Source organism: Colius striatus, chromosome 10, assembly GCF_028858725.1.
Source record: "Colius striatus isolate bColStr4 chromosome 10, bColStr4.1.hap1, whole genome shotgun sequence".
Classification (NCBI taxonomy): domain Eukaryota; kingdom Metazoa; phylum Chordata; class Aves; order Coliiformes; family Coliidae; genus Colius; species Colius striatus.
In genome coordinates this window covers 10,612,220-10,627,239 of record NC_084768.1, presented here as the reverse complement: position 1 = coordinate 10,627,239, position 15,020 = coordinate 10,612,220, and the positions used below count along the sequence as shown (strand labels likewise).

The 15,020-nt window shown below is 38.1% G+C and overlaps 1 protein-coding gene across 4 annotated transcripts in view; it reads left to right on the top strand.

The window, feature by feature from the left end:
- Positions 1-413: 413 nt before the first annotated feature.
- Positions 414-15,020, top strand: part of KCNT2 (potassium sodium-activated channel subfamily T member 2) — a 122,172-nt gene continuing 107,565 nt past the window's right edge. For all 4 annotated transcript variants that reach the window (XM_062003506.1, XM_062003505.1, XM_062003504.1 and 1 more), the window contains exon 1: positions 414-531. In XM_062003506.1, the coding sequence (XP_061859490.1) occupies positions 437-531 (95 nt within the window). In that variant the 5' untranslated portion in view covers positions 414-436. The remainder of the gene's footprint in view (positions 532-15,020) is intronic.

The window sequence follows — 15,020 nt, the reverse complement described above, 5'->3', positions numbered from 1 at the left end:
GTCACTGGAGTATGCTAATGAGCTCTCCTCCCATTGGCTCACCCGTCCGCGGCGGCTCCAAACCACATTTGCATGGCGGTGGACAGCTCTTTGTTGTCAATCGCGGCGGGCGGTGCGCGCGCGTGCCTGGGGAGTGCGGGAGGGCGCGCGCGCCGTCCTGGCAGCCCGAGAACCGCGCGCCCTCCCCCGCCTACCCCCGCGCCGAGGAACTTTCCACCGGGCGGGACTTTCAACCCCGGCTCCGTCAGCTCGCGCCCCCGGCTCTCCTCAGCCGCAGCGTTCCGTCCGCCTTTGTGCGCGCAGCCCCCGCGCTCGCCCGGGGCCAAACCTGCTCCGCGTCTCTGCCTGCCCCCGCCCCCCGCCCCGCCGCCCCCTTCCTCGCCGGGCTTTTCCGTTTTGGAGGGTGGCTGCCTCTCTGCAGGGGAGCGGCGGCGGGATGGTGGACCTGGACAGCGAGGTGCCCCCGCTCCCGCCGCGATACCGGTTTCGGGATTTGCTGCTGGGCGACCAGGGCTGGCAGAGTGACGACAGGTGAGCGCGCGGGCGCGGGGGGCCGCGGTGACAGCCCGCGGTGAGGGGCGGCGCGGGCCCCGCGCGGGCCGTGGTGGCGGCGGGCGCGCTGAGGCGGCACGCGCCGCCCGCAGCCTCCGGTCCCGCGGAGAAACTTTGCTGGGAAAGGGACGCGGCGGCGGCGGCCGAGGGGCTGCGGTGCCCGAGGGGCTGCGGTGCCCACCTCGCTCCGCTGCCGGCGGCGAGTCGCGGCCGGCGCCCCGTACCGAGGCGATGGATGGTTGTCCCGCAGCCTTCGGGGCACCGCCGCCTCTGCGGAAGGGCAGTCCCTTTCTCTTCCCTACGGCTACGGCGAGAGGAAGAGTAGCACAGGTACAGTACCAGCACCGGCTGCTAACGCGCGCTGAGAGGGGAACCTCGGACAAAACAGGCTTTTGCCGCTTGTCGAAAGGCTGTCTGCCGGAGTCACGGTGTGTTTTTATTGCTCACTCTGCGTGCTTCTTTACATGAAGCTTCTTTTGATGCCAGGATCCCAGGCTTGGATGTATCTACCCTGAATTTATTCCTTTATGAATGATTTCAAGGACTGTCAGCACCTTTAGTTACAAACTGATGATAAAAGATATTTGTCTCATGCCAGATAATGCCTTTAAAAGAAAACAATTCCTCACCTTATATGAAAACAAACAAACCAGGAATGTGTGTTTAATTTCAAAAGGCTAAATGACCAGCGTTCACGAGCACCAACAGCATCATGCTGCTCTATTTGACCGTACAACCTGGTGTGTCAATAGGCTATTAGATGATCCTGTCTAGCAAAACTATGAGGTGCACTTTGTAGTAACAATTTATTGTGTTAAGATGACAGAAAGGCAAAATAATCTGGCAATGTATAACGGCAGCTTAGGTCGATTTAAATTCAATATATTTACATTGTTAGAATGAGCATTTAACTCATCAGTCAGAAACTTTGATTTTAATGCTTGTCTGCATCGTTCGGATTCTAGCTGCTTTCCTCAGGAAAGATAGATTTTCATCGACTGCTCATCACCAGATCGTGCAGATATGTAAGCAATTATTACCTTTGCTTTCTGAGAATATGCTATACGTTGAAGCAATTAAACAAATGATGTTTGTTCAGTCAGTCATGAAATGGTGAATGACATCCTAAGATAGGCACAAAAAACAAATGCTGTTAGTTGGAAATGATAGCATTGTAACTGCATAATGGAGAGTGAAAAGAACATGTTTGTCAAAGCATGGTTTCACAGTTTAAAAAAAAATGAAACCAATAGTATATTCATAACTTCTGATCACAGTATTCCTTCAGATTTTAGGAAATGTAGACCTTAGCATCTTATACCTACATTTTGTTTTCTACTGGAATAGAAAAAAACCTCACAACCTTTCTTATTTTATCAACTTTCTTTATTCAGCTAGGGTTTTGATGGCTAATGAAGTATTCTCTGTATACCTTTTTGGATCACTCTATAGCTTAACACTTTTTTCCAGCTGTAGTTTAAACTTCTGTTGAGCACTTCCCTGATTCCAGTTGTTTGACTTGAACTTTATGAAGTTACCTTTTATGGAAGAAGCATGATCTGGTCTCAAAGAGGAAACAGCATATAAGCAACTGCACCAACTATGGCATGCATTTAGCTATGGACATGTCTATTTCAGGTCTATGTTTGCTAAACAATATGAAAGTAAATAATCCTTAAAAAAATACTGATAGTAGTTATAGCATAACAGTATTATAGAGCATGGTTACTGTTGGAAAATTATAGCAAAGGACCACTATTTTTAATGTTTTCATTAATATTTATACAAGCATTACAGGAAAGATCTCTGGCACATCTGAAATACAAAATACGAACCCAGGATTGAAAAGGGCTAGTGAAACTGGCTTTCTAGATCTTCAAGTATTGTCTTGTGCTGGACAGAGCTACACAGTTGCAGGAAGGCTGTGCAGTTGTCTCCCCACAATGCAATTGGGGTTGTGCTTTACATGAGACTGTGGTAGCAGCACTCTCTCCTCCAGCTCTGCAAGTTACCATAGCAGTCTCTTTTGATATTAGCTTTCCAGAAACTGAACAAAGTCCATTCTTAAAAATTCTTGCCTTTTGTTTATCTGCCTTAGAACACGGTTCTGTCCAGATTCTTGTTCTTCTGTACTGGAGACTATCACTTTTAATACAGAAATATTAATCCAGTCCCATGATGCTGGTATTTTGCCTCTATCCATTAAAGGGAAAACATACATATTCTGCATAGAAATATTGCCAAATGGAACATTTAGAATTTTGGACATACTTTCAGGAAATATATAATGAAAAAGACTGCAGACCTGTGAGGACCTGAAGATCAGCTGCTTATAAGTAATGTTCAGTATTACACAAGTCTGTCTCATTTTTAAGAGGTTGCTTTTTTGTCTTTTCTTTGTACTTCTAAGATAAGTGGTTTGAGTTTGTTTTTGGTGAAGCACAACTTTTGTATTCTAGTCTAATGAGTGGGCAATATGGATATTGACATAGGTTTTGCTTTTAACCCCTTCATCTGAATGGACATTAGTTATGAATGGACTATCTGAACACTAGAATGCAGTTGAAAGAGCTTTGTGGCATGGCTACACAGTAGCAAGCGATCAAGGTAGTTAATTTTAGGAGGTTATTGGCCCTTGACTGAGATACTGGAAATAATTTTTGGTGTATCTCCCTTTCATTGCAACTTCTTAATTCCAATTGCTTTCAACTCTGGCAGTCTGACATATCAAGTGTTTTCCATCTGTGTGGTCTGTGAACTTCAAGTCTACTACTAGCTGAACTCTTTGTCTTTTGTCTCAGCCCCATTTCTTTTTTGATCTTCCCAGTCTGTTCATCCTTAAGGTCTCTTCTTTTTTCCTTCCATTCTGCCCTTTCTGGAAAGATGCTCACTTTTTGCTGGCTGGGAGGCATATGTTCCATCTCTGTGTTTTCAGATGCTTGTTTATTCTTCGAAATGGAGGGGAGATGGAATTACTTCTCTCATCTGCTGCAAACAACCCTGGATTCTGTGTCACAAAATCACAGTTTTGATAGCAAAATTTGCCAGTAAGTCATATGGTAGTATTTAATAATAATTATGATTGAAATGATATAGGCCCCTCCTCTTTTTTGCTGAAAAATATGTTTCTGACATAAACATAGTACCCAATTTTGAAACCTAATTGGTTATATTTCTTTAGGAGAGTTCAATCAGCTATTTCCTTTAAATGATCCTGGTCATTGTAAAACTCGCACTTGCTCTAACACTTAGCTGAATGTAACACGACTCTGATTCAGTAATTTTATTCTTAGATCTGTACCTGTTTGGAGATAGTTTTCTAGTGTTCATTTTTTTCTCAAAGACTTTCTCCTATGGTGGAACTTCCATTTCTTACCTATACTTCTCCAATACAGTAAAATCTATCTCACTGCTTTTGCATTTCTCTCCCAGAAAAAGAATTCTACTTACATAGATTCCTAACCAACCTTGTTACTGAAGCAGTTGGCTTGAAGTAACAGATGGGTTCTGGGCTGTAATATTCCACAAACCGCCAAATTGGCTTGCATATTCTTTTTCATCGAAGAAACTGCTGCGTGCAGAACAACATGGTAAATCTTTGGCAAATGCATTTGTTCAGTAAATAAACTGGTTTTAATAATTAACATTCTTGAAGTTGCTGAGTGATTTTTTCCTTGAAAAGAAATTTGAATGTTAAAACTGGGTTTGGTTTCTGAAGGGCTAGTTTTTCAAAGGATCTAGTTCCCTTTGAAAACTGTGGAGATGAAGCTTGAGTACTCACAATTTATGTGGAATATTTAAGTATTCATTTACTCAGAGACATAACTCACCTATTTTCCTGTCACAATATAAAGTATTTATTTCCTGGATCAATCTGAAAAGCTTCCTCAGTCCAGCATGTAAAACATCAGGCCAAGTAGCTACAGAGTGTGTGTGTGTTATGTCAAGCAGCTGATTTCTATGGCAGGTAGGGTAGTGTGCCAAGTTGTTTTTTTTTCTGGTGGTCTGAATAGCCCCGTAACTGGGCTTAGAGTACAGAGGAGACTGAGTCATTGACTTTTTCACTGGTTTTGTAAATATCGCTAATATCCCATTGTGAATTTCAGATTTTGCTGTCATTATTGAAGTATCTGAAACTGACAGAAACAATTCTTATTTGATGGCTATTCTGAGATGTTTCTTGACCATAATAATGCAATTTGTCTTTCACTTTGGCTGCTGGGGAAGGTTGCAGAAATAGAGGGAGGCTGGTGATTAACACAAGTCATTCAACAGTAAGTTCAATGAGGTTTCACTGAATTGTGATTGTAACAGGAAATCATGTACTAAAGTTTCATAAACCTGCTTATCATCAGTCCTTAGGTCTCACCAGCTGTGTTGAAGAGCAACACAAATACAAGTTCAAAATATCCTCCCTAGTGAAGACCTGACATGTTTAAAAGCTCCTAAATAATTTGCTTCAGAGGAGGGGAGAAAAGGGGATGTTTATTTTAGGTTCCCATATAAGCTTTAGAAGGTAAAATGAAGAGGTTATTTACAAATTATGTTTCCTTGTGAGTATACATAGTGACCAGGTACTTCAAAGTAGCCAAACCATGGGTCACTAGAGATGCAAAGAAAAAACTGAGTTAAAAGAAGCATTTACATTCCCTCAGTATCAATGCTTTTTTAGTGAGGTCATATAAATTCAGTGCTCGGGTATCCTGCAGAGCTCAATTTATCTCACATTTCTTAAACCATTTATGTGAGGATGTGTAGTCCATTGTTTAAAACCTTATAAAATATATAAAAAGCTGTGTTTGTTTTAGTGCAGAGCCCAGGAATGATTTGGCAGCTTGAGTGTCTGAGGGAAAACTACCAGCAGACAAGTTGCAGGTGGTCATCCAATCAGGGAAGCTGAAACAGTTTTGTGACACATATGTAGGCTTTTTTGTGCCATTTAATGTCTGTGCCTGGGCAAGTTTAATTTACCTAAAGATGTTGCCAGAGGGTCAAAATCATTTCATTGTGAAGGTAACCTCTACGCTTTAACATTACATAATGCTTCTCCCATTTGTCTCTTTCTGGTCTCCTGTATTTCCTACACATGCAGATTATGCACATGTGGTGGACTGTGTGGCAGGGAGATCCATTTTTAAAGCACAGAATTGTTCATGCTCTGTGCCTTCATTCCTGAAATAGAGAGTATAACCCTTTTAAGTGTGTTTTGTCCGTGAGTCTCTAAGAAAAGGAAAAAGAAAAAAAACCTTGCTGATTAAGAACTTGGTTAATTTGAATAATTATTTCCCCACATTATTTTAGAGAAAAAGAAAGAGAAACAAACATATGGATGCTTTTAAAATATGCAGAGAGAGGTTCATTTTTTTAACTTTACAAAAAGTTAGAGTATTTTTTGGTTCATATAGATGTATAGAGTCTTTTTTGTTTTTCTATACCTTTTACAGTTTAAGTCTGCCTGGGTTTAGGTAAGATTAAGTGGTATGTTGGGCTTTCTTTGAACCGTGCACACCATGGTAAATTTTACCAATGCTGACTATTTCTAGCAAGATTAATTAAGAGACCATGGAAGTACACATTCCAGCATTGACCTGTTGAGTTACTACAGCCTGTCATTTGAACAAGTCATTTGACAATCATAAATGTCTATTTTATACTACTGTTTCGTTCTACTTACTGCCTGCTTAAGTTTTGCATTAGGGAGCTAACGTGTTCTAGGACCAATCAATTAGTGTGCTGCTTAAAAATCACATACAACCAATAACATGGAAAGAACAAAAAATCAACATAGAAACCCAATATATTTTCCAACCCCCGCTTCTCAAAGCATCTGATTTTATAATTTTTCTATATGCTGTTGCAATAACTGTTTACAATTTCACAGTTATGGAACAAAAATTTACATTTTCCACTTCTGTACTTTTTTTCCTTTCTGTTTATATGCAACACGACAAATGAACTTGCATTATAAATACTTTTTAAGTATTGCTACTTTATTGAGATGAAAAACCCAGTAACTTTGCTACAGTATATACTTTCATGATGAAATTATAGAGCTAAAGGTTACTTTTGTGCAATAATTGTTTTTACATTGGATACTTAAAGGATCAAAGTAAAATCAGCTTTCTCTTCTGGTGTGGTTACTGCATAAATGCACATTACCATCTATCTGGAAAAGAAAGAGATTCAGATAATATGGAACACCTCCACACATCACTTGGACAATTGTATACTCCTGGCTGTCATGTTGACTAGTGACTTTCAAGGAACAACTCCCTACTGTAAATCTCAGAAGGCACTTTAACATTTGTCACAGTGTGAATTAGTAAGCAAAGCTCTCTCTTTGCCTTTCCTTTTGGAAATCACCTGAGATTGTTAATCTAAAGGGGGATAAAAAGCCCACACATTTCTGAATCAAGTGATTTAAAATATCTGAGTCTAGATTCAACTTGGATGAAAATTCTATTATTTCCTCAAAGTAAAATTCTCTTACGGCTTCTTCAAATGAATCCTTCTCATTCCTTCAAGAAATAGCTTAGTCAATTTAGCCTTCTCATTTTAGAAAGCATGTTAACTTGTACAAGACATAAAAGCTGGAACACAAGAAGTTCCACTTAAACACAAGGAAAACCTTCTTTAGTGTAAGGGTAAGGGAGCCCTGGCCCAGGCTGCCGAGGGAGGGTGTGGAGGCTCCTTCTCTGGAGGTTTCCAAACCCACCTGGACATGTTCCTGTGCGCCCTGATTGAGGGGAACCTGTTTTAGCCAGGAGGTTGGGCTGGATGAGCAATAGACGTCCCTTCCAATCTCCACCATTCTATTACTTTATAACAGATGCTACAAAACAAAAGGACTTAAGCAAATATTGTCAAATTTGTCTTGATTTGTAAGTAAATTTCCAAAAATAGAAGCCCAGATTTTACTTCAACAGCTTGATTTTGATTGAAACTGCTCAAGATCTTAATGGTCTAAGAAAGTGTTTTCATATCTGCAGGGAGACTGCATAATAGTAGCTGGAAAATCTGAGTTGCCCTAAACCCTGAAAAATATACCTGCATGTATACACCAAGCCCTTTCTCACTCTGCAAAACCACCTAAATTAGAAAAAGAAAGGTTAAAGAAAAATATTAATATTTGCGAAAACACTGCATGAGTCATATCAAGAGGCCTGACTTTACATTTTTATGGCAGGTTTAGGAGTACAGTTACATGTAGGTAAACTGTAATATATCTCTACTCACCTTCCTTCTAAATTTATCTTATAACAGGGACCTAGTTCTAGATGAGAGGAAATCAGTTTATTTGTATGGAAGGAAGAGGAAGTAATGCTTTGAGGAAGACAGTTCTGTCAGCTTCATGCTAATTTCTGGTTTAGCATCATTTTTGCAGCAACAATGGAACCAAAAATGCATTGTTTCTATATTTCACTTAAACTAGCACACACTGGAATGGGAGGAAGACTGTGAAGAGATGAAGAACACTTTGGTGCTGTTGGTACTATTTGGTGCTGTTATCTGTCTGAGGAAGACTTTGGTAGTTTGCTGCAGGAAAAGTTTTCCAGTGCAGAAAAGTTTTAAGTGTCTTAGCTTAGATACTCCCCCAGACAAAGTAGTCTTCCTCCTCTGAGACAACATGATGCACAGTTTGTAAAAATGATTGGTACTTCAGTCATTGCTTAATTATACACTTACTACGCTAAAGCTCTTATTTTTCCATCTAGAACATGATAGACACTACTTTACATCTGGCAGACACTATAATATTCCATGGGGAACTGAAGCAGTTCTTTCCCAAATGGTTTCTCTCTTAATTTTATGATTATCATTCTATCACAGCCAATGATTATAATTATTTATTTTATAAAATTAAACTTCCGTGCTGTACTATGCGTTACTCTCAGAATGACTCTTCTATAACAAATGGTAACTGATTCATATTGTCTTTTATCCTGAAAAACCAGATCACTTGGAGCATCAGAAATGCCTGAAGCTTTAAGATCTTTTTTTTTTTTTGTAAATAAATCTCTCAAACTTTTCAGTGCTACACATTCAGTTTCTAGACTTCACAATTAAAGGTGATCTTTTGTACCAAATTCTGATACATACAGCATGCCCAATTACTTGTCGTAATCCACTAAATGCTTTAAGAGTAGATCTTCATATCTTTTGAAGTAAATGAGTAAGTTCCTTCCTGGAGGCCTGCACACCATGGTCACATAATCTCTGTGTCATTGGAGAGAATGCTGTTCAAAAACTCAAAATGTTCAGCAGCACAGAAGATTTGGTACAGAATGCCTTAAAACAGCTGTTAAAGATTTCAGCCTTCCCCACGCAATCATCTGCTAATTATGTTAGCAGTCAACTTCCTGGTGGGAAGTAGCAGTAAAACAGAAACAGTCATTAAGAGACAAAAACCAGTGTTTATACTCACAGATAAAAACAGTGATATTATTATTTACTCAGAAGCATCTCTTGAGGGACAAATCCTGCCTCCACTTACGGAGACATCTGTTAGGAATTGCTGTAGTTTTGTGATGGAAAGCACTTGCAGAGTATCAAACTATTGTAGATGGGGAAGGAAGGTTAATATCAGTGCAAATTAACTACTGAGTTAGCAAAAAGAAGAAAACTTTGCCTGAATTTTGCAAGTCTCCTGCTAGCTTTAGTCGTTAATAAGTATTTAACAACTAACACAAGGATCCTATTTCTAGCAGAGGCAAGTACACCATTGGTCCTCATTAGGACGAGCTCAGGAAAGTTCAGCCCTGCCTTCTAGATTCTGTACCTTGAGTCAAACCACTTTGGCTTTTCGCAAAAAAAAGTTTGCCCTTCAGCTTTTTATGATATTACAGTTAATAGCATTTACCGTACTTCATGTAGCTGTAATTTACAGAGCTCCTTTAAGTATAGCAATTATTCCAATATTTAATAAACAGTAAACTATAAATCAGGCTCACTCTTTTATTGTTCTAAATTGTTAGGTTTTATGTTTTTCTCACTTTGTTTTCTCTTCCCCTTGTGACTAGACAAAACTGAAGAACAGACAAAGGTAGTGTTACCAAACCAAATCTGAAACAAATACAGATGGGAAAAGCAACAAGCTGAGTTGCAAATTGAAAACTGTGGTTATATTTGTTCCTTATGTGACAGCACTTGTTAATACACAACATTCTCTGACTCTGGAAGGGGATTTAGTCTTCACACCAAATTTAAAAGATGTGAAGAGCACTGGTCACTTTCACTATTGCCCTTTAATTCTCACCATCAAGCACAGACAGCTATAACAGAGGTGGCCTAAAGGCTAAGCTCTATATTTAGCTGAATGTACCCTTTTGAAAAGTGAGCAAGTTATATTTTCACTGTGTACAACCATCTAGCATTTGATCACTTGTTCAATGGGGTTTAATGGCTGAACAAATAATGTCCACTTTCTAATTACTGTTTTGTTGTCTCAGCAGTCATTCAGAAAAGACAATACAAACACAAGAAGTGGAACAAAATATTTGGTAATGTGCAGATTTTGATTAGTCGACCTTTTTTTTTAAAGATTATCAAAATCTAAGTAGTTTTTTTACCCACCTAAGAGTATCACAGAAGTGAAGCTTCTGTCACAAGTGTAGTTCCAGATAACACATATTTCTTTCACACTGAGGAATTAATTTACAAACTGTATTCAGTAACCCACGTGATTATTTATTTTTTACTGAGACTGACCACAGATTGCATGAAAATTAAAATTTAGCTACAATCATAAAAACAACATTAAAAATGCACCAAATTAATTTTAAAGGCTTGATCAGTGGTTTCCCCCCCAATTTTACCCTCTTATTTGGCAGTTCACAGATCAGAGTCTGAGTCCAGAAAAAAACAACCAAGGAAGTTATATTTGTGTTGGCATTATGAATATATTTAATACAATTAATTGTGGCAGTTACTGTTTGTGACAAGCTCAAATGGTCAATCACGATGTTGAGAATTTAGTGTGATGTTGGTGGAGTATTGCATGTAGTAGGAAGAACAACTGGCTACTAGAAATGTTCCCAAGTATGGAGGAAGTTTGAGGGGAAAGGAAACTTCTGTGAGCCTTTAACAGTCAGTCTTCTGACTTATACCATGAGCTAGTCTGAGACTTGTGGAAGACCTCAGGTTTTGCTCCTGATTTCAGACAGAAATGAGCTGTTAGAAGATCACCATTATCAAAATTCGAAGATTAATATTGTCTTCCAAGGCAAAGATGACTGGGGATGAAGAGTTGTCTAGCATCCTTCTGTTACTTGACCTCAGGTTAAGCTGAGCTGAGCCTTTAGAAGTTCCTTTACTTTTTAAGATGGTAGTGATAGAAATGGTCACAAGGAGAGAAGGAAGAGCTGCACTACTTGCGTGTTCTTGTATCACCCTAGACATTTGATAACTCGTTACCAAACCTCCTAATATCAATACAAGCAGTTCAGTGCAGTTCATAGACACAAATCTCTCTTTGTTGTATCCATATACTCCACCTAAGTCTGATCAGTGTTGAGATCTGTTATAAGACTGCAAGATGACAGAGCATTACCTGTACTAACCCACCTCGCCGGTAGTTAGCTAAAGAGACTCTAAAGAGTTTGACTCTCACCAAAGTCTGAAATTTCTGAATTCACTTGGGAAGTCACTTTTAAGGAAAATAAGTAGTATTTCCATTGAACAGGCCATTTTTTTTTCATGACACCTGCTAAATTATTTTCTAAACACACACAGCATATTATGAAAGTTGGAAGTTATTATTTTTGAAAATTAAATACTAGGTATGCTATTCTACCAGCTATTCTACCAGTACTGATGAACAACATTTTATTTCACAGAGTACTGAGACGTTAAGTGGTATTTGAGTAAAGATGACAGAATTGAACTTTGAAAGTATTGGGAAAAATAGATATTTTAAATTTTTCTTAATGAAAAGACAATTAAAACCATGCTTTATGCTTAATCTGGAAATGTAATAGCTCACTAAGTAAGGAGACTGAGATTTATATGAAATCTGTAATTATGTATTCTGTGGAGACAACTGTCAGGTGACATTTTAGAGGTAATAATGACTTTTTAAATACTTTTATGTGTTCAAAGTTCTTGAATCGTTGACACTCCTAAATGAGACATTTACAATTTGTATTGAAATTGTGTAGATTTTTTTAAAATGTAAAACAATAATCATATCCTATGGTTGTCCTGTGCAACAAGCTGGGTCTGAAAGGAAGAAAGCAATTCCACACCACTGTTAGATATATTACAGCATTTACGTATATTAAGCTGCAACTGTGACTTCAAAAATCATCTGTATTTCATTCTCTACCTGGATGGCAACATTACAGCCAAAGCATCTTTAAATATTAGAGAATGAAGATAGGTAAGTATCAATGCAAAATTCTTTTAGGAAGTGTCATCAGCACTCTTCTGTTCATTTGGTAAGGGTAAATGCAGTCTCTGACACCCCTTCCTCTGTGGGAAATGTCAGTTGAGATGCCTACCATCAGTACTGGGCTTTTACCCAATCTTTGCCTTAATACTCCTCTTTGCATTTATCTGTTAAATATTCACCTTTGTCCTTTGTGTAACTGTTAAATTTGATCATGGGAGACTCAAAAAGTATACAGCTCCCATAATTTCACAGAAACTGTGACAATCTCCGATTTAGCTCTAGATCTGCTTCTCAGAGTTGTTTGCATTCCAATGGCAGCTTTTGGGATACAGTCTAAGTGTATCCAGATTGCAAGTCGGAACCATTTGAAGATGTACCTTTAAAAAAAGAAAAAAAGACACTTGTTTGGTAAAGTTACTCTGGTCCTGGACATGTGTAAAAAAGTGTGCAATATCCCTTGTTTCTTTTTTGCTTTTTAACACATCAGCTATATAATGAATCTCAGATAAGTTCTTTCTGGGCTTGTTAAAGTGTCAGTGGGAAGCTCCTGGCAAATTTAATTTTACTTTTTCCTATTTTTTTCCTTTCAGATGAGGTACAGTTCCTATAATTTTTTCTTACATTGTAAGAACTCTAAGTAAAACTGTAGAAAGGTGGGGAACTGAAAAGAGGACAGAGAAAATGAATGGAATATTCTTTTGGTCTAACCCTAGCCAGCAACCAAGCACCACGTAACTGCTTGTGCACTTATGCCCTACACAGTGTGATTAGGATAAGAAAAAAATAAGTAAAACTCATGGATTTAGATAAAAACAGTTTTGTAATTGAAACTAAATAATACTAATCTGATGTAAATGTTTTGCCATTGCTTCAGTGTGTTTTGTGACAGTGATTGGTACACGTTTTTGGACTGCAATCAAAAAGATAACTATAGTTATAGTTAACTAAACATTTCTAAAAATAGTAAATCTAGTACCATTATTTTTAAGAGTACTACTGTTAACTAGTGATATTTCTCCTATGGGAATTGTACTGGCCACAACTAGAATCAAAAGTGAGCTATAAAAACTAGACTTCATTGTGTATGGTTGTGAGGGTTCTTTCCTAGTAAGTGGAGTTCATATGAAGGTGAGGAACGATCAGAGTTAGCTACACATTTATTTTAGATGAGGGGGACTGTGCACATTTATCACACAGCTTAGTGAGTAAATTTCCATAGTGACTTTCAGTAACTCTGAAGAGGCAATTTAAAGTCTTCCCTCAAAAGAAACTGAAAAATTGCTAAATTGTTATACTGAATAGGGAGTTTGATGAGAATTAGCACAAAGCTTAATTTTAATTGGAAATTTAAACTCTTCAAAGCTAAAAAATATTTAAAAAGTACTCTTCTGCTACTGTGATCAAGTAAAGATTCACACTCCATAAAGTTTTATATCTTTAGGACAAAAAAGAGATTTCAGCATTTATTCCTGTAAAAGGTATTGCGCCATAGAAATTATGCACAGATGAACACAGTCCTTCTGCCTTCCAGACACCATCTCTGTTCCTTATTTGCTATGCTTCTTCACCTCCAACAGATTTAGAGTTGAGACTATATATTGCAGGGGTGAAACACTAGTGTTTTATCCATCAGATTGTCATACTACCTTACATGGATTTTCTAATCTGTGCAGCAAGACTGGGGAATACTGCAGCAATATTCTATAGTATTGTTTTAGCCAGAGTTTCATTCCCTGTGTATCATTACGTATTCACCAAAATACTGTATAGAATCATAGAATGGTAGGGGTTGGAAGGGACCTCTTAAGTATCTTTGTACATGAAATGTCACTTTGTACTACAAGTAGAAAATAGTCTTGTTAATTTCCTATTGGTATTTGATCATCTCACCCCGGGTATGATAGCATAAGGAGGACTGGTGGATAAATGCTGATATACTAACTTAAATAGACTCCATAAATAAAGTAGAAACAGTATTTAACAGTATATTTGAATGTATCTGAGAGATACTTCTCCTGCCTCTTCCATACAGGGAGAAAAAAAGCTAAAAGTCTGGGTAGACCAATTTATTTCATCTCTGAGTCTAGACTGAATTCAAACTACAACTTGCTCAACAAATTTCCTCAAACCAGTCATTATTTTGTAGTTTCATTAATGATAACAATCTGGACCATTTCAAAGACAAGACATCTTACACTCATTTTACAGTCATTTCAACTGAGACTGTTTCCTCCACTTCAGTGATTATAAGGTATATTTCACAACACTCTAAGGTATGGAAATATGTTTTTCTAACTTTTATCTATTTGTAGCTTTTGTGGTAACATTTTAGAGTTGGAGAGTAGTGTGCTGAAAGAAGCAAGTGACTACAGACAATACAAGAAGTCCAGGCTACAAATGGGATTTGAACCAGGATCTGAAGGATATGCAACAGAAGGCAATGTTTTCTCGTATCTACCTATCATTAGATGGGTAGATGACAGCATGTTTAAAACATATGAACCAAATAACCACAGCCTTCCAGTGCATGTGGTAAAATACAAGTACTAAGCTTTCCATTGTCTTTCAGGTAACTTCTCAGACTTCCAACTGTAACAGTGCAATTTCAGACCTTTCCATTCCGTCACAGAGGTACCAGAAAGGGAAGACAGATATATGCAGTTCGAGCCATTAAAAAAACCTAACACCTTGGAACTGTCTGGTTTTCTGAATCACACGAGCTTGGAAACTGTTCATATTTCTTTTCCTTGTTAAGAAAAAAGGAACATCTCCATTTTCATTACAAACAATCCTAGGAAAGAGTGAATGCAGTAGAAAACTATAAATCCTGAGATTGAAAAGTTATCAAAGGAGACTAATTTCCACGCAATAAAGGAATGAAGATGGAAAAGTGAGCACAAATCAAAGTTGTTACATTTTCTCTTGCTTTATTAGATCTGAAGATGGAATCTTAGCCCACAGTGAGACAAACAGCAAAAATCTCATTTAACGGTGTGGTGTATATATCTCCATATAAGGGAAATGTTAATGGATATTTTATAAAGTAATAATAATGGAGTATTTAATTTTTCATTCCCAT